The sequence below is a fragment of the Suillus subaureus genome (genome assembly GCF_016647635.1).
Source record: "Suillus subaureus strain MN1 chromosome Unknown BJ212scaffold_2, whole genome shotgun sequence".
Taxonomy (NCBI): Eukaryota; Fungi; Basidiomycota; class Agaricomycetes; order Boletales; family Suillaceae; genus Suillus; species Suillus subaureus.
This window is the reverse complement of record NW_024538558.1, coordinates 568,942-589,148: the sequence shown is the minus strand read 5'-3', so window position 1 is coordinate 589,148 and position 20,207 is coordinate 568,942. Positions and strand designations below refer to the sequence as shown.

Sequence of the window (20,207 nt, the reverse complement as noted above, 5' to 3'; positions counted from 1 at the left end):
CATCACCAGAGTTGACCTGGAGTCACCCAGTGGATCCTTGCTTTCTTTGCTTCCCCTAAGGGTTGAACATATCGCTCAGCACACTTCAACCAACATCTAGAGAGTCTGTAGGCCTTCCTCTCACCACCAGAGTAAGAGCCCCTCTTTCTTTCTTTTGCTCTGCAGCCTAGCAGAGCTGTTGAACCTTCAGTGGTGCACAACAGCTCACTGAATGGTAAAGTCTAACATACTCAAAGTTAATCACATTGGTGGACACTTGCAGCATCATCTACAGTTTACTGTCATGGGTATATATTAACATCTGTGCCAGCAGGTATGTTTCAAGTTCACTTTCATGGCACATCTCACTGACTTGCAATGCTCTGCTCTTCAGAGTGCTCAAATACTTCTAGATAATGTTGGTCTTTCTCCACATGACCTTGATTCCACGTTGCCACTACCATCTCTGAGTCACTCTCCAACACCCAGTATCTTGGAACAATCCACTCAAAGTTCTTCCAGCCTTAGCTCACCTCCCTCATCTTCCACCAGCCCTTGCTTGACTGTTCTTGGTGCTTGCTACAACCCGCCTGCAGCCCAACCTTTCATTCCAGATGATTGGCTGCACAAATGTCACCATTTCACTCGAAAAAGTACTGCACATGCATCTATCGAGCATCCTCTTGGTGCTATTGTGGAATATCCTCAAACCGGTGATGCTCCTGATCAGTCAATTGCACATATCTTCAACATCAATCCCTCTACCTTTCACAGTTCTCAGCACCCCAAGGCCAATTTTCAATACTCGTTGGGTGATGTACATGGAGGTTGTGATGTGTCTAAATGTCTCATGCTGCGAGATGGTCAAGGACAACCAGTATCCTGTTCTAACCTCAAGACATATTGTAAGCATCATTCTCACTCTACTGCACTATATCTAATGCATGCCCAGGCAAAGGGCTCAAAATTTGCTCTGCACGACCACACGACACAACAACTCATCATTTCACCAATATTTTAGAGGTCTCTTCTTTGATTATTGCTACCACTACTGCAGCGAAATCTGTAAACAATGCTGAGAAGGAGGTTTTTCAGAAGACTTTCGCTTTTTTTGTTGCTCTTAACCAACATGGGTGCACATTTGATGCTGAGCTCAACTCTGACACTTCTGAGAATCATGATGTGACAGATATCACCAATGATACTGCTGATGATACTGAGGATGGCCTCACACCTGATCAGTATCTTGACAAAGCTACACTCAACTCTGACCTTGATTATGAGTGCTCACCTTTGAGTTGACAACCAGTAAATATCTCAGTGTCAACAGAAGCTTGTCATGGAGTTTGACAAATTTAATCAACCTTACATCCGGCAAGTTGTTTCTAGCACTCGGCTCAAAGACTCAGACAATACTAATATCAATGACTGACTTTTTTTGTAGTTGCAATGCATGCTCACAACACAGCTGTGGTCATTTACTTATCTGAAACATTCAAGAGTGCGACACTCAGTATTTCCAAACCTTACTCAAAGATGACAGGCATATCATTATGGAACATGAAGATCTCACCAAATCTTGAGGATATGGACCCCTCATTCCATGCAACTATGTCACAAGTCCTTCATCACAAAGGCAGCTTTGTCGTAAGTCATTTTTCTTTGGTGGATGATCAACTGTAAGATATTGATGGTTGTCACTTAATTTTTAGCTCACTGGCATTGTCAGCCAGATGGGAAACTCAAGCAGGGTACACTCCAAAAATGGGGGCATAACTGTAGTGCAAAGTATGACATTTTCACTCTGCATGACCTACATGCATGCCCACACATTCTTATTGTCTGTCGAAACCCTCATTTGCACCCACCACCTGCACCTGTCAAAACTCCACCAGGACTTGTCAATGTGGTCCATGGATTGTTAGCACTGATGAAATGGAAACTTGCTGATGCAACACCAAGACAGATTTTCCTGGACACCGCATTTGTAGAAGGGCTTCATCATGCACTTGCATGGGACCTGACATTGTGTGGTTGAGATGCAATACTCCAGGACCTTCATCCATCCTTGGCCAACTTAGACCATGTTCAGCATCTCATCACCACACTTTGGAACAAAAAGTACCCAAGTGGTACTGGCTTTGAAGGTATGTCATCTGATTCTTCTTATTTGCTTACAGTCCATATTCTGAAGCATTTCGATCATAGGTGCTTGTTTGCTTGCAAATGAACATGCAAGCCTCCCTCCTGAACAACATTATGTTTGTTGTGCTGAGGTGCATCCCATCGAGCGTGGGAAAGAGCTCAAACTGGTCATATGTATGACAACGAAGATGTTGCAACACCTCTTACAAGCAAAATGTCTATCCATAGACACATCCTTCAAACATGCACAAGGCTGGCAGGAATTTGAAATTGAATCATGGGATGTTGACCATATGTGATGTAAGTTATTGAAGTTGTCTCTATTGTGGCAATACATGTTCATCTCACTACTTAGCTGTTGTTGGTGCTCAAGCTTTCACAACATCACAGACTGCAAAAGCCCATGTTATCCTTTTCCAGTGCATCTTCAAGATTGCGAGTGCTGATACAGGCTTGCCTATTATGTTCCACCATATTCATGGCACTGGCTTCAAGACTGTCATTGCTGACAGCTATAAAGGGCAAGGTCTTGGTATGTACAACTGACATCTTCATACTATCTATATGAATAACAGTTATTCATGATGCAGGCCTTGGGATGTACTGTGTGCAACTATGTCATTCAGTCACTGCACAATGTATCTATGAACCACACTGCCGCATCTGTGATCTCAATCCATATGATCATTTATGGTGTTTTTTTCATATTTGTGTGGCACACTACAAGAGAAATATTCTCTCACTGCGCACACATGTGTCACAGGATGTTTTTTCTGCAATGTTAAGTTTAACCACATCGGAACACCACCTAGACCTTAATGCAACATTGAATATCATTTGGAATGGAGGATCAAAAGCCTCAGGTAGAAATCATGCTGTACATTTTTGCCAACATTGCTAACTTGTTCATCAACAGCCTGGCTCAGAGATAAGCTTGACAGCATGAAGTTTGCACTCCCTGCAATCTACCAGCCATCCAGCCTCATTCCACTGCATTTGTGGAGGGCTTCCCCAGCGATGACAAATGGAAACGAGCAAGCACACTGCAATGCCTATCATGAAGGTGTTCATCTAACACTGCTTGCCAGTCTCATGAAAGGAATGAGGTTTGACCAAGGCACAATGATGAGCATTGACAAGCACACAAGCTTTGGTATTGCAACATGCAACCACAAGGCCACACACATTCACTGTGCAACAAGATGCATTAGTCATCAAGGTTTGTGCTATTAAATTGACAATGACCTAAGTCAAACAAAATTTATCAGTCACAGTGCAGCGCCACTGCATTAAAACAGAAAATACTTCAAATCCACCAAGCAATGCTATAGTACCCTCTCGCCCTCATTGACCAGCTGTACCCCAGTCAAACACAACTCCAGTAGCTCCAGTAGCACCCAACATCAAATATGATCACCACAAGGCTACAAATATCATCAGTTCAAACAATGCTGCCCACTTTTCGACCTTACATAGGCCACCTACTGTAGTGCAGCTCAGCACATATAATTTGTTGACCACAGCATTTGTTTTTGGTGTGAGCATCAAAGACTATTGGCCACCAAAGGCAGCACCACCTTCAATAGCTGATGGTGCAAGTTCCAAATGCCCAATTATAATATCATCATTCAGCACACTTGCTGGTGCACTGGGAGATGGGAGAAAAATGGTTGTTGTGGGAGATAGTTGTAGGGCCATGTCTGAGTTTATCCAGGAATGCATTGATGAAGAGCTTGAAGAGAAAGATGGAAGACTTTCAATAGGCTTTGTCGAGTAGGGACATTCAGGTTTTGTAGGCATTGATCAATAAAAGGGTAGTAAATTCAATCAGGATCAACAAAAGTACGAGGGCTTTACATACAGGAGATACGCTGTAGATGCATAGGTCAAGTCAATAAAAGCCAGATAAAACAGGACTCATGACCCTCAAACTCCCAAACAAGATCCTATGCGCAGCACAGCGAAGCATGTGTAGACATATTTGGGTAGTGAGCAGAGGCATAGTAGATGTACTTGGGGATGCAGTCATGGGGGATGTGAGGGATATCACAGCAGACACAGGCAAGGCAGGTGTAGAGAGCGAGTCAGTTGTTGCAGCAGTCTTTACACTCACTGCTGAAAATTCATTGTTGTTATGTGATGAGTTGGAGGAGGCTTTAGGCAGTGAAAAAGCACTTCACCCTGACCCATGTTTCCAAGGGTCAATGTTGTAAGGCTGCTAGTGAGTTCGAAGGGGAATGCCAGTTGAGTAGATGCAGAAATAAGGCGTGTATGTAGAACATGAAAATGAGCATGAACAATGTATGCAGGAAGGACAGACAGAGGCGCCAATGCAGAAACAGGAGCACCAAAGGTAGAATTAGAATTCGAGGATGCAGTGGCGTGCTCTGAGAGACATTAAGCATGGATGAGCTGGGTGTTGAGGAAGTAAGGGAATGTTCTGTTGGACAACACAAGTGAGCAGGATGCACATATGTGTGATGGAAAGCGTGCTCATGTCATTGCAGACAGTGAAAAAGGCTAAGAATAATCAGACAATGGGATGGAACAGAGGGAGGGAGGGACATACCAAGTAATGCTCTCATTATAGTCAGCCTAGCTACCAGCCGGGTATGATGGTGCAATGAAGGAAAATGATAAGGTTTGAGGATGAGCTGGATGGTGAACAGAATGAGTGGTAGGAGAAGACAAACAGAATCACAGTAGCCCCCCACATTGCAGATTGATCGACAGGTGGTTGAAAGGTGAAAGGAGTGGCAGAGATGTATGACACTCAGTGGATCTGTTGCATATGGCACTGGATCTGTTCAAAAATTCTATTCACACAAAACTCACACACACACAGAGATGACACACACACACACACACACAGAGATGACACACACACACACACACAGAACACACAGTTGCTCGTTTGCATACACACTCTCATATGATGTAAAAATTAGTGCTACACAATAAGATCTGACATGACTCAACAGCTACAACATTACAGGTGATAAGCAATTTATATTGCAGAAGAGGCTACTGACCTTGATATAAGTGTCAATGAGAAGTGATTAGGTCTCGGAGTGAATGTTCTGAGGCATGGACACAGGTAGAGGGAAGTGAGATGTGAAGAAGTGTGCATGGTGTCAAAGAGATATTCGCACTGGGCAGAATCCTTGAGATAAGTGTCAATGAGAAGTGAGTAGGTCTCGGAGTGAATGTTCTGAGGCATGGACACAGGTGGAGGGAAGTGAGATATGAAGGAATAAAGTTACTGTGTTGCAATGGTTGAAGTGTAGGTCTGAGCAAGCATCCAGCACCAAAGCCATAGGCTTCCTTACATAGTTGAGGAAGGAGAGAAATGTCATTGTGGGAGATGGTCGGGAAGGGAAGGAGAACGTCCTGGGTGCGAGTGATACATTGATGCGTCAGGTACAAGTATTTGGGACAATACAAGGAAAATACTCAGCTCGTACCTTTGTGAGAGAGTTCACCAGGTCCTACCTTTACTAAATAATGTCAGTTGAATGGTAACATGGTTGCTGAAACATAGAGAGCCAATCTATTTCAGAATGCTAACAGGTCACTACACACTCCTGGCAAAACTTGCAGGTGGTGCAATGTTTGCCTCTGTTGATTTCACCTGTTATCACTCAATTCGGACTGACTTGTGTGAGTGACACACTCAGTGTGATGATACTGAGTTTATGTAGGGTTATTTAATTTTTGTCAATGCTCATGAGAATTCATTGTTGACATTCAACATGCTCAAACAGCATGTTAATTGACTTCTCTAATGTTTGCCATTCAACTGGCTCTCTCGACTGTGCTTCAAGGTGCCAGCACTCGAGAATCGAAGCATGCAGGTCATAGTGTATGATGTCATGCATGCGTCTAAAACCAGGTTTCGTGGATATGTGCCCTGTTTCTTGTGGTTGCAAGATGCCTACATGTTGGAACATGCTGTTTGGGTCATCTTGGCCTTCTTTAGCTTGAAGGTATGTCCTCCATATTGCATTGGCACATGTCATTTTGTAGTGAAACAACCCTGGCAGGAAGGTGATGTACTGGAATCAGTTTTTTGGTGTGCTCTCGATTCTCTGTGTATCACAAACTGTGTTGAGCCATTGTAGGGAATGAGATTCCTCCAGGCATAGATTGCCCATATTACGACTCATGATGATTGGTACAGTGCACAACTTACCCTCTATGACTTTCCTGCAAAATGCGCCAGAGGCACGATGCTTTCCCACACTATGCGATGTATTCCCGTGCATGCGCTTAGTGCGCCCCTCCCACACTCAGTCACCTTATGTCGTGCAGCATCTGGGAGCATCCATCCATTGTCCAACCAGTCCCCTAGTGAGTCCTTTCCTGTTTATTCTCATATCAGACCATATTTAGCATCATACAATATTTTATTTCATCATGGACCCTGTCCTTACATCATTTACATACTTAGAGAGCTCCCTATTCACTTCCGAGCCCTGGGAGCATGCCTAGGCACAGCTTACCTGTTGCCTAGGAAGTTTTCATACACCTACCACCACCACCAGATACAGCAACCACCATCATGTCAGTAGTCACCTAGAGTTAGAATCATTATCTTCAGTCAACATGCTTCAGTCATCGCCCTAGTCACCAGCAACAGTCCATTATCACCAGTCATCATTCACCAGTCATCATCCACCAGTCTTTACACATTTGCACACCACACGCGCTCTATTCCCACGCTTCACGCCCTTACACACACAACATTCCCATGTGCACGCTCCCAGTGCGCTTCACCAGAGTTGATCCAGCATCACTTCATGGATACTTGCTCTCTTTGCTTCCCTTAAGGGTCGAACATATTGCTTGGCACACTTCAACCAACATCTAGAGAGTCAGTAGCCTTCCTCTCACCCCAGAGGTAGAGGCACTCTTTCTTTCTTTAGCTCTGCAGCCTAGCAGAGTAGTTGAACCTTCACCATTCCTTGGTGAGTAAGTCACCGTGAATAAGCAAGACATGTTCTGACATGTCAACGTCTCCTGCAGATTCAAACTCTTTATCAGTAGGATCTCTGATTCCTCCTTGTCGCAGCAAGTTCTCCATCACCTCCATATTCCTATCAGCAGTTGATTGCTTGATCCTCATGGAATGGAAAGGTATTTGATCCATCTTTGTGACAGGTATCTGTAGGACTGATTCTGGCTCTCCAAGTTTGTCCACAAATGATCCAAAATACCAGCCATGTTGGACAAGAATGTCTCATACATGCCATGCAAAGGCAGTGAGTCGTGGGCTGAGATGCTCACCTTGTTTGGGCCTACTGTAAGTGTCATTGATGTGATGTTGTAGCATGTCGAACTCATCGATTTCAACAGCTGTTGTTGACGGTGCAGGGTTATGAGAATCAGCAGCCCATAATGCTGCTGAGCAGCATAGTGCCTCGGGATTGTTGACACCTACAAGTGGCAATGAGGTAGTGGATATTGCACTAACAAAGGTCAAATGATGCCCAATGGTAGGTTCCGAAGTTTTGAAGTTGATGTCAAAGTTGTCATATGCAAAGGACACTTTGAGTGATTGAATACCTTGCTTGATGTTAGCTGCAATTTCTTTGGACATCAAGTGTACTGCATTGTGTATTGATGTGATGCTGATAGATAATCCCACATGTGCCAGGACATCAATCACTTTCTGTGGAACACCCATTGAGTGGAAGAATATGCCGAGGAGACCCTGTAAGTAATTGCATCTTTCATTTGAGCTCTGCAAAATGATACTGATGCACACAACAGTTTTCTGTACAGGTGTGAGTCCACAAGCTTGAGTGCAACATGATAGAACTGACAATTATCTGCAGTGTTGTATTTCTGGCCTCTACTTGTACATGGGTCCAATGCTCACATGAGTTGTTCCTTTGTTCATCGCTTGTATCTGACATAGATTCATCTACACCATTGTCACCCCCAATCTCTCCAAGGTTACACTCCACATCTGCGAACACTTCAGCCATCACCATCTCATCAACCATGGCTTTTCCCATGGTCCATCATTCATCAGATGCCTCAAGAAGTGAGTAGATTAACCTCCAAATAGTTGGTGCATGCCTTCTGATCTTTTCCGCAACTTGAGGCATAAACAAATTTTCTAACTGCTCCATTGTTGCAGATTTGGCATGAAAATGCAATCCATTCTCCTTCTGCACCAGGTCTTTGATCTCAGCACCAAGCACTTCCCTCATGACTCCATATGCCCACAAAGATATTGATGTGCAAGTGTCAGGATACTGATAAAGGTGAGTGCAAATCTCCAAGCCTTGTTGCACTCAATTATTCTTTGCTGACTTGCGAATCTCATCTGTGCTTTGAAGATGTTTGATGAAGTCTGAAATGGTCACCCTGTTGTCCTCCAGGCACTGTAGTACATTGTTGAGCTTTTTGGATATTTGAGCGTCCATCAGTTGAGGATTTAGATGCTAGTATGTAGTATTATATTCCACAGCATGAGTATGTAGACGAGTACTTGTCAATTAACACGCCGTTCGAGCATGTCGAATGTCAACAGTGAATTCTCACGAGCATTGACAAAAATTAAATAACCCTACATAAACTCGGTATCGTCACACTGAGCGTGTCACTCGCACAAGTCAGTCCGAATTGAGTGATAACAGGCGAAATCAACAGAGGCAAACATCGCGCCACCTGCAAGTTTTGCCAGTCGGCTGGGTGTGTAAGTAGCCCCAAAAGTTTCGGTAAATCGTCGGAGAAATAGCATTTGGTTGTATTTGGTCTGTGGCTGTCGGATGTCGGGCTCTCTTACACACCCGCCGATGGGTAGGAGTCTGAGAATCTCAGTACAAGTTCGACTCGGACCAGACTTTGGTAGTTTCAAGGTCCTGGATAAACTCAATGAATCCTCATCTCATATTCCAAATTCAAGACGCGGTGCTGAGAACATTGATCGTTTCAATGACTCCAATACCCATGGGAACCGACTTTTGTCCTCTGTCGGCAATTGTATGATAACAAGTACTATAGGTCCGATAACAGTTGCTCAGATGAGGTTTCCTTGTCAGATATTCAGTTATTGTATTCGTTCCCGGGCGGGACCCTTTACGGTCACGCTTCGACTTAAAAGGTGCGGGTTGTTCCTTTATCCACGAGCGCCTCTCTGGACCCACACTGTATCAAAGAGACGTGGATTTTTGTATTTTCACGAGAACGTGCCAGTATGGTGACCGCTTTGATTCCTAGTCGGAGCACAAGGATTGCGCAAGGTATAAGACTTAGAGTTGGGAGCAGACTCTGATAGCATTATATCCCTCCAGCTAATTCTGTCAATGCCAAACTCACAGCTCCTGCAAAAACCTTCCCTCCTCTCCCGGATAGGGGCTCGTGTCGATGATCCTCCGCATCATGTGGGGTTGAGTCAAAGGAATTTTCATTCATACAATTCAAAACAAAGAGACGAGACTCGTCTCAGACTTTTTGGAAATAATAGTGACGGGAAACAAACATCGGGGTTAACAACAGGTCACGCTGGTCGTCACTCCCACACCAAGCAGGTAATGGAACTTTGATTTTAGGTAAAAATCGATCTCATTTAATCTTTGGTGTAGCATGTACCAGACTCTTCCTTCGTCGATCGTGTACCTGCTATTCGCCAGCCGACGGCTTTTTCACCGGGCGCAGTCATCCAAGAGTGGAACAACCATGCATATGGTATCTTAGCGACTGTGTCCATCTCCGGATCTCCCGCTGGGTCTGATACAAAGTCCATGTCCGTTGACGATGGGCCGCTGGACTCTAGACAGTTTAGGAAAAGGAGTTCCAGAATGTCTGTCGATCCCTCCCCATTGACAGGCACCTGTTGCAAGGCTTCGTCTCAGATGTCGGTTGATCCATCTTCTCCGAATCTTGATCAAGGCGCTCGGCGTAAGGCTTCATCCCGCATGTCGGTTGACGTTTCTTCTACCCGTCGGAGCCGAAGGTCATCAGACCGGATGCTGATTGACGAGATCCAGCACCACTATCCTACACAGAACCTCCCACAGCAGGTGTACAGTCACTGTGGCCCTTCATTTACTACTCGCCCGACTGTCTCGCCGACCATGACATGTACTCGCAATACTTCGGTACATTTCCAACGAGAACGTACGCTCGCGTCAAGCGCTTTGCCTCCCACATTACAACATATCTCTCCATTGCATGATAGAGGTTCGCCTCGTGGAGAAGCTAATTCGGCGTCAATACTTTCGTCACGATCACTCTCTCTACAACATGGGCGCGACAAGGAAAATCAAGTCCTCTCCCAAACAACATCCCCTTCCCGCCCATGCACATCACAACCGTCTCCTAGCCTGATCCCCAGCTCCCTTGCACACCCTCCGGGTCGCTCAGAATTCTCACCAGCTGCACCTCCCGCAACACTCTCCCCAAAACATGAGACTCCAGCTTCAAGGCAGGGGAATGGATCGCTCCCCACGAATCCAGATGTTACTCATCGTCTATCCCCTACCAGTAGGAGTCGTGTTCGTGCGCGAGGGTCATCCTCGGGGGACGATGCCAATTACAAGCGTCATTGTGTCCGACAAGATAGCCAACCTGTTGCTCTTCTCTCCATTGATTCTCGTTCGGCATGTGGCACGTCTCCCCAGTCACCTCAGTCGCTCTCCCCTATCAATGAGACTTGGCTCCCACCTATGGAGAAGCAGTTGGAAATGGCCCGCAAGTCACAGCTGAAAGCCAGGTTCAGGGAATTTAAAGCTATCATTGGTGGGGCTGTCGACGAAATCAGGGAGGTAATTGTGCCTTATCATAAGGACCATCGAAAGCGTAAAGTCGCACGCACGAATATCAACTCAGAGCCTTTCTTAGGAGTTCCCGACTACCTGCGATTTGTAGAGCATTACAACCCACCAAGAACTACACACACATCCCGATCTCAACCACGCACATCATTTGACATTACGAAGGATATTGACCACATTGCTCAAACATGGACGAAGCTCACGCTGTGCGATTCTCCAACGGCATTGCGAGGGGATGACGTGTCCCTTCAGGGCGAAGTACCCCATCTTTCTTTATCTCCCCCAAAAACCAACGAGCCTCCCATGAGCCAAAGCAGATCACCACCTGTTCGTAGGACTGCAGGTCTTGGCGCAGTCACGCGGTTCCAGAGTGATGAAGTCGAAATATACATAGGAGATGCTGTGAACTTGGCTGCTCCTACGTTTCGCCGACGCAGGACTGCTGATGCCTTCGATGCCAACGGATCATACCCCGACCCCTTACATAACAATTACCTCCATCACAGGTGAAGAGAAATGACGAAGATATGATATACGAATCTATACGAACCTATACAGTGCACGCGGTACGGACGTCACACCGAGACATTCATGCTCATGTTAAGTTCGAAACGTTATGAACCACAAAAGTCTCGACTTCTAACGAACTTGACCTCATACGCACTTGTACGCTACACGATAGACTTAGACTATGAATGCACGCTGATTGACAGACAAAATCGAGTGACGATCAGGGTGTAACATGGGGATTAGACGTTGAAATTCCTGGATAATTTTTCGGGCCGCTGGCAGGATTAAAATACACCGGCACCGAGTACAATACAAAGACAATTCCAAGGATCGCAAAATCTGTACGATCAAAACATGCCCATACCATCTTCATCACCATCGCCCCATCCACTGGCGATGACTTCTTCTTCTTGTGGACGGGGGGAGGGACGGCGTCCTGGAGACGGTGAAGTATTCCGCGTATCGTCTGGATGAACGCCTTTTGTGGTGGCAGGTTGCGATGGTGGCGCAGTGACCCCTTGTGGTTTTGCTTGCGATTGCTGGGTACTGTACCATGAAATCTTCACTGGACCTACTGCAGCAACAGTTGACCCTTTGGCAAAACCCTGGCCAAATAGTGAGCACAAATAAATACGATAGGTCATTTTTTGACCAACCTGCTCAGCAGCTGCTCTCGTCTTGAAGCTGACGAGAACTTCATCATCGCCAATGCTCTCTGTTGAGTCGAGCTGACCAGTGGTCTATAATTGTCATGAGCCACGCATCCAGAAATGGAGGGATCTCGACGTACTTCATACCAATCCCGCAATGCTTGCAAGCTGTCTTCGCGAACACCCTTCACCAATAACTTCCTCGGGCGGTTGTCGAGTTTCATGCTCGCCCTAGGAGGACCACCTCGCGGTGCTCCGCGGTAGAAGGTGCCACGTGCCCCGCGACCGCGACCTCTGTATCCACGATACGGTGCACCATACGAGACATCGGGACTGGTCTCCGGTAATCCAAGACTTGCTGCCTCCTCCCTCAATTTTGCGAGTTTAGCCTTGAGTTCCTCCGTAGACTCCCCAACGGCATGCAACTCAAGCTCCTTATCCAACCTTTCTCTCTCCTTTTTCTCGTGATCATTCTGAGTAGTCAAGATAGGTGCAGGCGAATGGACCTTAGCAGGAGTAGCCGACGGTGGTGACGGTACTGATGAAATCGTCATCTCTTCTCCCAATTTCCGTAATCTTGCTAGAATCACTTTCTTCTCTTCAGGAGAAGAGGTCTCTAATGAGGTCATTAAAGACTTCTGCTCCGCTATCTGTTGCTCCAGCAGCTTCTGCTTTGCCGCGAGCTCTGACACGGCAGAAGATTGAAGGGACGGTTTACGGGCGGGAGTCGTGGTGGGCGGTGCAGGAGGCTGGGATGGTGCAGAAGGCATGGGGGTCTCACGCGCAGCCAGGTTGGCCAGTAGTGGTGCGGAAGCCGCTAACATTCGCGATCCCGTTTGCCCATGTCCTTCCATGGGCCGATGCCAAAAGACCTTCACAAACCGATTCCCAAACACGGCATCTTCCGATTTCCATGCAGCATGAGCCTCGGTGTGTTCAGCAAAACTCACGAGCGCCTTGGCGCTGCGAACATCGATCGCAACGTTGGTGACTGTCCCGAAGCGCTTGAACCAACCATTGACAGCATCGAGGCTAAGCTTGTCCTCTGGAATCTTTTCCACCACAAGTGTTTTATCTTGCCGTCGTTCTGGACGGAAGGTCTGCGCGTCACCACCAAATATACCTCGCCCACGAGGTGCACCCCTCACTCCCCCTCCGAACCCACCACGCGTGTTGTACGTCGATGGCCCTGGCACACTTGGAACACCCATCTCCACGTCCATGTGTTGAACTGGTTGCTGCTGCATAAGTGTGGAACTCTGTGGGATGGAGTCTCCTGCTGGTAAGGCCGACGGTGCAAGTTCTGGAGGTGGCTGAGGAGTTAGGTCTTGTATGACCGGAAGTTCGCCAGACCTATCCACCGCGTGAGAAACTTGACTACCGTCCTCTTGCTGAGCCCTGGAGAGTAGAGGAGCGCGTTGCGTTCCACGACCCAGGCCGATGCCGGCGCCATTCGGACGCATATCCATGCGTGCCTCGTGAGGATCATAGGGTGCACCTTGAGCCATACCGAAAGGCATTCCACCAAACATTGGTAAGAATGGTACAGCAGAAAACATTTGCGATGGGACGAAAGCATCTTCGCCGTGGCTATACTTGCATAATGCACCACGAGCACAATATCCATTATCTGTAGGTATATGTGAGTAGTGTCTTTAAATCGTTACGAAAGAGCAAGCGCACTATGATAATCACGACATATTCCTTTTCTTTGGTCTGGGGGCTGATAATTTTGCGGTCGTCGGGTGTTCGCATTTTGACTGTTCCCATTCATGCCACTACCCATTGTACCATTCACCATCATCCCTTGACCACCAGCCCTATTTTGGCCACCACTCCATGCACCGGTAGAGCGAGACTCACGACCGTTGGGATACCGTGAAAATTGGCCTTCTGCACTTAACCGAGCACCTTTCGTAGGCGGGCGCCCGTCACGTTCATCATGTTCTAGCGATCGCTTCTGCCCTCTTTCTGTCGGCGAATGATTAGATATGAGACCATCCAGAGGTATAGGAATCCCAGTATCTGCGGACTGTGAATGTGAGGGCAACGAAAAGGAACTTGTTGGGTCGCTGGCCGTGTACGGGAGATACGTCTTGGTTCTGAGAACAGTGAATAATGTATCTATAAATGAGGGTCCCTCTGGATATCGAATTAAGAACGAGATGCATAGATTACACCGAAATAATGCGCACCTTTCTCTAAAAACTCTTCCAGCTGGGAGCTGAGCTCCTTTCTCATCTCATTTTCCGGGACATTGTGCTTCAGCAAAGCGAGAATGTATTCAGCAAGTGCCCCAGGCTCAGCATCACATCTGGATATGCCAATGATTGTCAGAGACGATGGAGACCGAGTATCTGGTAATACGCACATGGGCTCCAGAGTTCGGACCAACCAGGGCTTTAGGTGAGTTACGGTGGTCGGGTCGTAAAGCATTTTTACCGGAGAAAAAGGGAGAAAATAAGAGTGAGACGACCAGCCTCTGTATCTTGGGTTATCGAGATGCAAAAAAAAAAATTATGGATGAAAGAAGTATAATGGACTACCAGACCGATGCAAGTAAATGCTCAGGTGGATGCTCTGCTTGAGGCAACTGCCAAGGATGATGATTAGTTTGCCCTTGACTTATGACTAAGCTATAAGGTCACGTCTTCTTAGTCAGTCCCTCTTGCTTGCCACCAGCGTTCACAGATTATGGATCGCTGCGAGCGCTAAAACTCAGTAGCCACGCTTCGTACGATCTTCATCAAGGCATTTAACAAATCAGTACATGGTGTGCAACTATTGCTTCTCAGTCTAAGCACCCAGATGTCATTCAAGGTCCAATGGGCTTGGATGAACGGATATGCATTGACATCAAAAAGACAGCCCTGCAAGATATACCCACGGTGATGTCTTCAAAACCAAATTACGTACGTAGTCAAAGCCTGGCCAGCTGGAATATCAGTACCTCGTGTAGGAGCTCCCCAATCCAGAGGCCACCTGCCGTACTCATTCAGGTTATCCCGTTGACAGCAGAAAGAGATCCGCTCAGTACAGATGATACAGGCTGCAGACATGTTTCCTGCTGCTGCTACAGATGGCCCCGATAACACGTTCTTGTTATGATTTGAACCGCCTGAGGCTAATGTGATTTATGAGGATTGCTTGTGGGAGACAGTGCCAATGGCAAGGCCTCCCGTACAGCATGTGCAGTCACAATAATAGTCTCGCTTCCTGTCCCACCATTGTCGTCAGCAGCAAATCCACTGCATAGGGAGGGTGATGGCTCAGGGCTAGTCCCCCCGACTGTTACGGCGTGCATGACCAGGAGCAACCTTTCGTCACAAGCTATACTCCTGGTTGGCCGTTAGCCCCATACATATTACATTAACATCCGAGGTACGCATCAAGAACGTAACCAGCACGTTCTCCGCGTTGTCTGATTAAGTCAGTCGATTACGTGGCACCGCGAGCATGCTGATATGTGCGTGATGCGCCGTCAATCAAGTCATCGAAACTGGTGGAGCGTAAAGGCTGAAGAACAGGGAGCCATGGTTCCGATACAGATGGTGCGTCGGTGGGCTTCCACTGCTAGCGGTTTGGATCCGAATAAGGCCTGCCAACCCGCCCAGTGCCCTCGAATGCATTGGTACAACCAATATGTAACTCCGGCAATTGAATATTCTTCTAGCGGTCTGTTCCTGATAATACCTAATGACAGAGGGACCTAGACAAGGAAAGTCAGATGCTGGCACACAAAGATGTCATGGTAACTTTCAGTGTTACAACTAGCTGATTCTGCCATCTTATGATCGCCATGAGAGAACTCTAGATTCTAGTAAAATGCACAAATAGATCTCCTGTTTGTAGATGAACGGCGCCGCCCTACTGCGCCACCACATAGTTCCAATCGCTCTTAATAGCCCCCGTCTGGATACCCACCAGCTCTGTCCAAAGAGGCTTCGAGACGGGACCCATACCGTCCTTACCAGTAGGAATCACGACATCACCTCCGTTGTACCCAATTCTGTCCACAGGGGTGACAACAGCAGCCGTTCCAGTACCAAACAATTCGATAAGTCGACCTTCCTTTGAGGATTGGATAATCTCGCCCATGTTAATTGGGCGTTCCGAGACCTTGATGGTATCAGGAAGACCTTCGAGACGCTTAACTCCCGACACGTGGTTACGCGCAAGGGCTAACACAGAGTCGCGTGTAACACCTGGAAGAATCATTCCGTCGAGAGGGGGAGTAATGAGTTCGGTTACTGCAAATGCAATGAATTCAACACGCGATTGAGACACCGATGAAGTGAATGCTTACTGCCGTCCTTGTCCTTAATAACGACAAATAAGTTCATGGTGCCCACCTCTGTGAGCCAGTGTTCGGGACCATGTAACCACAGGTTCTGTGCGTAGCCCTGTTTCGCTGCACTTTTTTGTGCTACAACGCCTGGTGCGTAGTTCGCAGCAAGCTTATACGCACCGGTACCTTTAGGTGTAATGATTACAATATCCGATTGGTGAGCCAATAGTTTGACGTACCTCCAGGCGCGGCACGAATGTAATCTGTTGTGCCATGTAAAGGTACAGGCTTGAACCCGTGAGGGTAGTATGGTCCCACAGGGCTGGTGATCACGAAGAGTAGTGCTTCGCTGGGGGGCGCAACACCTAACGTACCATTAGTGCCGACTGCAGTGACTTTTAGTATTTGTCTCTGCAACGAGGGTTACACTACCCACTAAATGTAGGTCGGATGTAAAGACTGTGTCCGGGCTCCTTAGGTATCCATTGACGGTCGAGGGAGATTAACTCCTTTATGCATTCAAGAAGTGCGTTTCCGTCGAATGCCTGTTGGGAGACAGGTATGATCATCTATTCAGAATAGAAGAATAGAGCGTACGGGAAGCGCTAGCCGCTGTGCACTGATGTTCATACGCTTCATATTCATGTCAGGTCGGAACATCGTCACAGTGCCATTCTCATGTCTGTAGGCTTTCATGCCCTCAAATAGTGATTGGGCATAATGAAGCACGGTAGCACTAGGGGACAGATTGATGGTACTGACTAGAACATAAGAGCAAATACATCGATAAAAGCTATGACAAAAGCGGTTGGACTCACAAGGTTCAATGCTGGGTGCTTCCCAGCCAGTAGCTTCAGTCCAGCGGATTTTCAGCATATGATCTGACTGGAATCACAATGAGGCACAACACATGAGGAACCTGAGAAAATGACTCACGAATGTCCGCCCGAAGAGAAGGCTCTTGGAGGGAGGGAGTTCTTTTGGGCTCGTTGTTTTGGTGACAGTGAGCCGGGAGGACTTCGTAGATTGTTAAAACGATAAAAAAAAGTTCAAAAACATTGTCTATACCTCAATATCGAGCGGAACAGCAGCTTTCCCCGTCGTAGAATCCCGATCGATATTTTGGGACATGTGCCGGCTCCCAATGGCAGTAGGCCGCCATGATGAGCGAGTTGCAGACTGCGTAAGCCTAGCAAACCGGAATGGTGTCAAACGTAACCGCACAAACGACATTGCTAAGCCCGTGGGTATGAATAATGCAGCGGAAGGGTATGCTGAGTTATATCTGACGAGGTCACTTTTATACAACCCGGCGCGGCGTTTGATACAGTCACGAGGGCCGCAGACAAGCGTGGCACGTGAGCCGAGGCTCAAACGATACTCGGAACAAACGCTATAATTGACTCAGCCTATCATGTAAATAATTGGGGACCGCATCTCGACGAGTATCTTCCTTTGATGTGGAAGACAAGGCCATCAGTAAAACCACTGAAATTAATGCTGAGCTTGAGCGTGTTTACGTCGGACACTTACGAACGCTTATGACTTTGGTGGAGAGCTCGGACGCTTCAGGTGAACTTTACCGAAATCGATTGAATCAACAGAATCGAGTCCTGATTAGATACGCTGATAGGCCAGATTCGAGTTATACGGTGATTCTTCTTTATGTATGTCATTTATAGGATTCTATACGTCCCATGACTCTAGTCTTGGAATTCTGCGGCGTCGAAAAGATGACATCCATCTGGGCTTGATAATAATAACCGACTTGCATCCCCCGTACTCGCTGTTGTACATGTTGTTCATCCTGTAGGCCTTGTAATCATAGACCTTGTTGAGCGTACTGTTGCTCGAATAGTGACACCAAATAAATCGCATGCAGTTGCGAGTTTGAACAAGGGTTAACATAAATGTATGGCACGCTGCCAGCGATGTTTCCAAATCTCCGAGTCAACATTTGAATACTGAGTTGCAAAGCAACTTGAATATCTTCTAGTAGTCAATAACTACATAATATGTTTACTTGCAACAATAGTTATCGAGAGAGAGTATCCAATAAAAGACCCACGAAGGCGACGAAAGCCGATACCGAGGTACACACTAGGAAAAGGGCACCGATCCAGGCCACCTTGGCCAGTGCAGCCTGGTCTGTGGTTTCGATGATAGTAATGTATGCAGCAGCATTTCCCCTACTGATGACACTGGAATTGCAGAAGCATGTATTATAGAAGCCGGAATATTGAAGAATACACGTCAAGACCACCCAGAGGGAGTTTGCAATGGCCAACAGTTTTCCCATCCTTCGCAGCAAGTGTGAGAACGTCAGAGCAACACGTGCAGACAGTGATGCTCGATAAGAGTAAGCTGCGGAATAGTGGGCGAGAATACTGGATATCAGGAGCATCATCCAAATGGTAGTCGATACAACTCCGTAAAGAAGGTGACCTAGAGATCGACACCCAACACCCTGTCAGAAGTCAGCCGACGTGTCATATATACCAGAAGAAACACACAGTTGTTGGAGTAAACCACTCGACTATAAAGGCTCCTCCGACTGTTCCCCACTGTAATGCAAGCGAAGCACATGACGCGATAACCATTCTTGTGAACACGCCAGGCGCCCAATGGCTGCGCCGAGCACAGCCAGGTTGCGTGCAGTATGCAGCAATTTCCTGAGAAGTCCCATATCGATTGCGAGGGTGGATGGATTTAAAATCGTCGGATTCAACCCACTCACTCTCGATGTTAACGGGAACACGGTTTCGAGCCTTCTCTGATGCCGCTTTGTACATCAGGAAAATATTCTCTGCTGTGTATGCCCATTGCAGCGAACGTGAGTAATTAAACACCGGAGGGGTAAGGAGTTCGTCTGGAGACATGACATCCTCCTCCTGCGCAGTTATTGTTAAAGCTCTTTGGGCGGACGCAGGTGGTGTTGCAATAGGTCTATCTGCTATTCCTGCGCGCGCATGTCGGTCGGCACGATCATAAGCTGCTTGTAGGCGATTGGAATCGCATTTCGGGGAGAGTTGCAGCCATCCCATGACTATTGGAATCAACCACAGCCACATTGAACTAGTAGATTCGCCGCCGGCTTGAGCATTTACAAAAGAATCTGATGGTGAGTTGACGACAGATAGGATGTAGGCAACGACGACCCAGGCAATGGAGGTCGCGGACGCAATTGACCACGTGTGAGTATAGTCTACCAATTCAGAGAAATATTGCCACCATGAGTCATTTTCCGGAAGGATAACAAGGGATGCGAGGCGTGTACGATCGGAATGCAGATTTAGCGGAGATTGTTGAAGGCTGCTGATAATAGAGACTGCGAATCGTGAATTGGGATAGTCCACTGATTGACTGAACCGGCGATTGATCCAACGAGAATTGAGGAGCGTGATGAACAGAGAGTAACCAGCTAGTGCTGGTGACCCCACGGTTAACATAGCAGACATGAGATTATCAAGTCTGTACTGTGCCCCAAAGGGGAGTTGCGAAATCAGTGCAAGGTATGGCAGTAGCCATGAACTGAAATCTTGCGCAAACACAGCCACATCAAAATCCTGTCCCTTCCCGCAGAAGGAGGTACACAGAGAGTAGCTTATCGCTGTCGCATCAGCAACATTCGACACAGGATCGCCGTTGCTATTGAGGAGACCGACTAAATTCTGGGTTGCATTTGCATTTGCCTGGATGTCGGTCAAACACTGCATCCAGTGAATTCCAGCGACTTTTTCGACAGAATGCACCAATAGTAGGAGAGATACTAGTAGGCGGAGGGAAGGGTGAGAAACCAGAGAGCCATCGGCAACTCATTGCACTTACTTGTGGACAAACGCATTCTTG

At 47.0% G+C, this 20,207-nt stretch overlaps 7 protein-coding genes across 7 annotated transcripts; 3 read left to right on the top strand and 4 right to left on the bottom strand.

The window, feature by feature from the left end:
* Positions 1-334: 334 nt before the first annotated feature.
* Positions 335-1,281, top strand: BJ212DRAFT_1474984 (uncharacterized protein; the record flags this gene model as incomplete). The annotated part of the gene is made up of 2 exons (XM_041339177.1): positions 335-884; positions 932-1,281. The coding sequence occupies 2 exons, from the start codon at positions 335-337 to the stop codon at positions 1,279-1,281; spliced, it is 900 nt and encodes a 299-aa protein (XP_041198841.1).
* Positions 1,282-2,935: 1,654 nt separating this feature from the next.
* On the top strand, positions 2,936-3,237 carry BJ212DRAFT_1255897 (uncharacterized protein; the record flags this gene model as incomplete). The annotated part of the gene is made up of 2 exons (XM_041329766.1): positions 2,936-2,987; positions 3,041-3,237. Coding segments are annotated over 2 exons (249 nt in total), but the record flags the coding sequence as incomplete, so codon positions are not given.
* Positions 3,238-7,245: 4,008 nt separating this feature from the next.
* On the bottom strand, positions 7,246-8,144 carry BJ212DRAFT_1294993 (uncharacterized protein; the record flags this gene model as incomplete). Its single annotated transcript, XM_041332275.1, has 4 exons — positions 7,246-7,362; positions 7,411-7,560; positions 7,598-7,837; positions 7,950-8,144. 4 exons carry the CDS (start codon positions 8,142-8,144, stop codon positions 7,246-7,248), a joined length of 702 nt encoding a protein of 233 aa, XP_041198839.1.
* Positions 8,145-9,440: 1,296 nt separating this feature from the next.
* On the top strand, positions 9,441-11,420 carry BJ212DRAFT_1474983 (uncharacterized protein; the record flags this gene model as incomplete). The annotated part of the gene is made up of 2 exons (XM_041339176.1): positions 9,441-9,665; positions 9,720-11,420. 2 exons carry the CDS (start codon positions 9,441-9,443, stop codon positions 11,418-11,420), a joined length of 1,926 nt encoding a protein of 641 aa, XP_041198838.1.
* A 347-nt stretch (positions 11,421-11,767) lies between these two features.
* On the bottom strand, positions 11,768-14,506 carry BJ212DRAFT_1260193 (uncharacterized protein; the record flags this gene model as incomplete). Its single annotated transcript, XM_041330095.1, has 6 exons — positions 11,768-12,025; positions 12,077-12,160; positions 12,211-13,700; positions 13,754-14,212; positions 14,266-14,384; positions 14,442-14,506. 6 exons carry the CDS (start codon positions 14,504-14,506, stop codon positions 11,768-11,770), a joined length of 2,475 nt encoding a protein of 824 aa, XP_041198837.1.
* A 1,267-nt stretch (positions 14,507-15,773) lies between these two features.
* Positions 15,774-17,756, bottom strand: BJ212DRAFT_1314942 (aminotransferase). The gene is made up of 8 exons (XM_041334139.1): positions 17,427-17,756; positions 17,295-17,375; positions 17,177-17,243; positions 16,956-17,119; positions 16,795-16,903; positions 16,598-16,744; positions 16,377-16,544; positions 15,774-16,320 (listed from the first exon to the last, which is right to left on the bottom strand). The coding sequence occupies exons 1-8, from the start codon at positions 17,589-17,591 to the stop codon at positions 15,938-15,940; spliced, it is 1,284 nt and encodes a 427-aa protein (XP_041198836.1). The 5' UTR covers positions 17,592-17,756; the 3' UTR covers positions 15,774-15,937.
* A 573-nt stretch (positions 17,757-18,329) lies between these two features.
* On the bottom strand, positions 18,330-20,047 carry BJ212DRAFT_1314938 (uncharacterized protein). Its single transcript, XM_041334138.1, has 2 exons — positions 18,872-20,047; positions 18,330-18,825 (listed from the first exon to the last, which is right to left on the bottom strand). Exons 1-2 carry the CDS (start codon positions 19,814-19,816, stop codon positions 18,394-18,396), a joined length of 1,377 nt encoding a protein of 458 aa, XP_041198835.1. The 5' UTR covers positions 19,817-20,047; the 3' UTR covers positions 18,330-18,393.
* Positions 20,048-20,207: the final 160 nt, after the last annotated feature.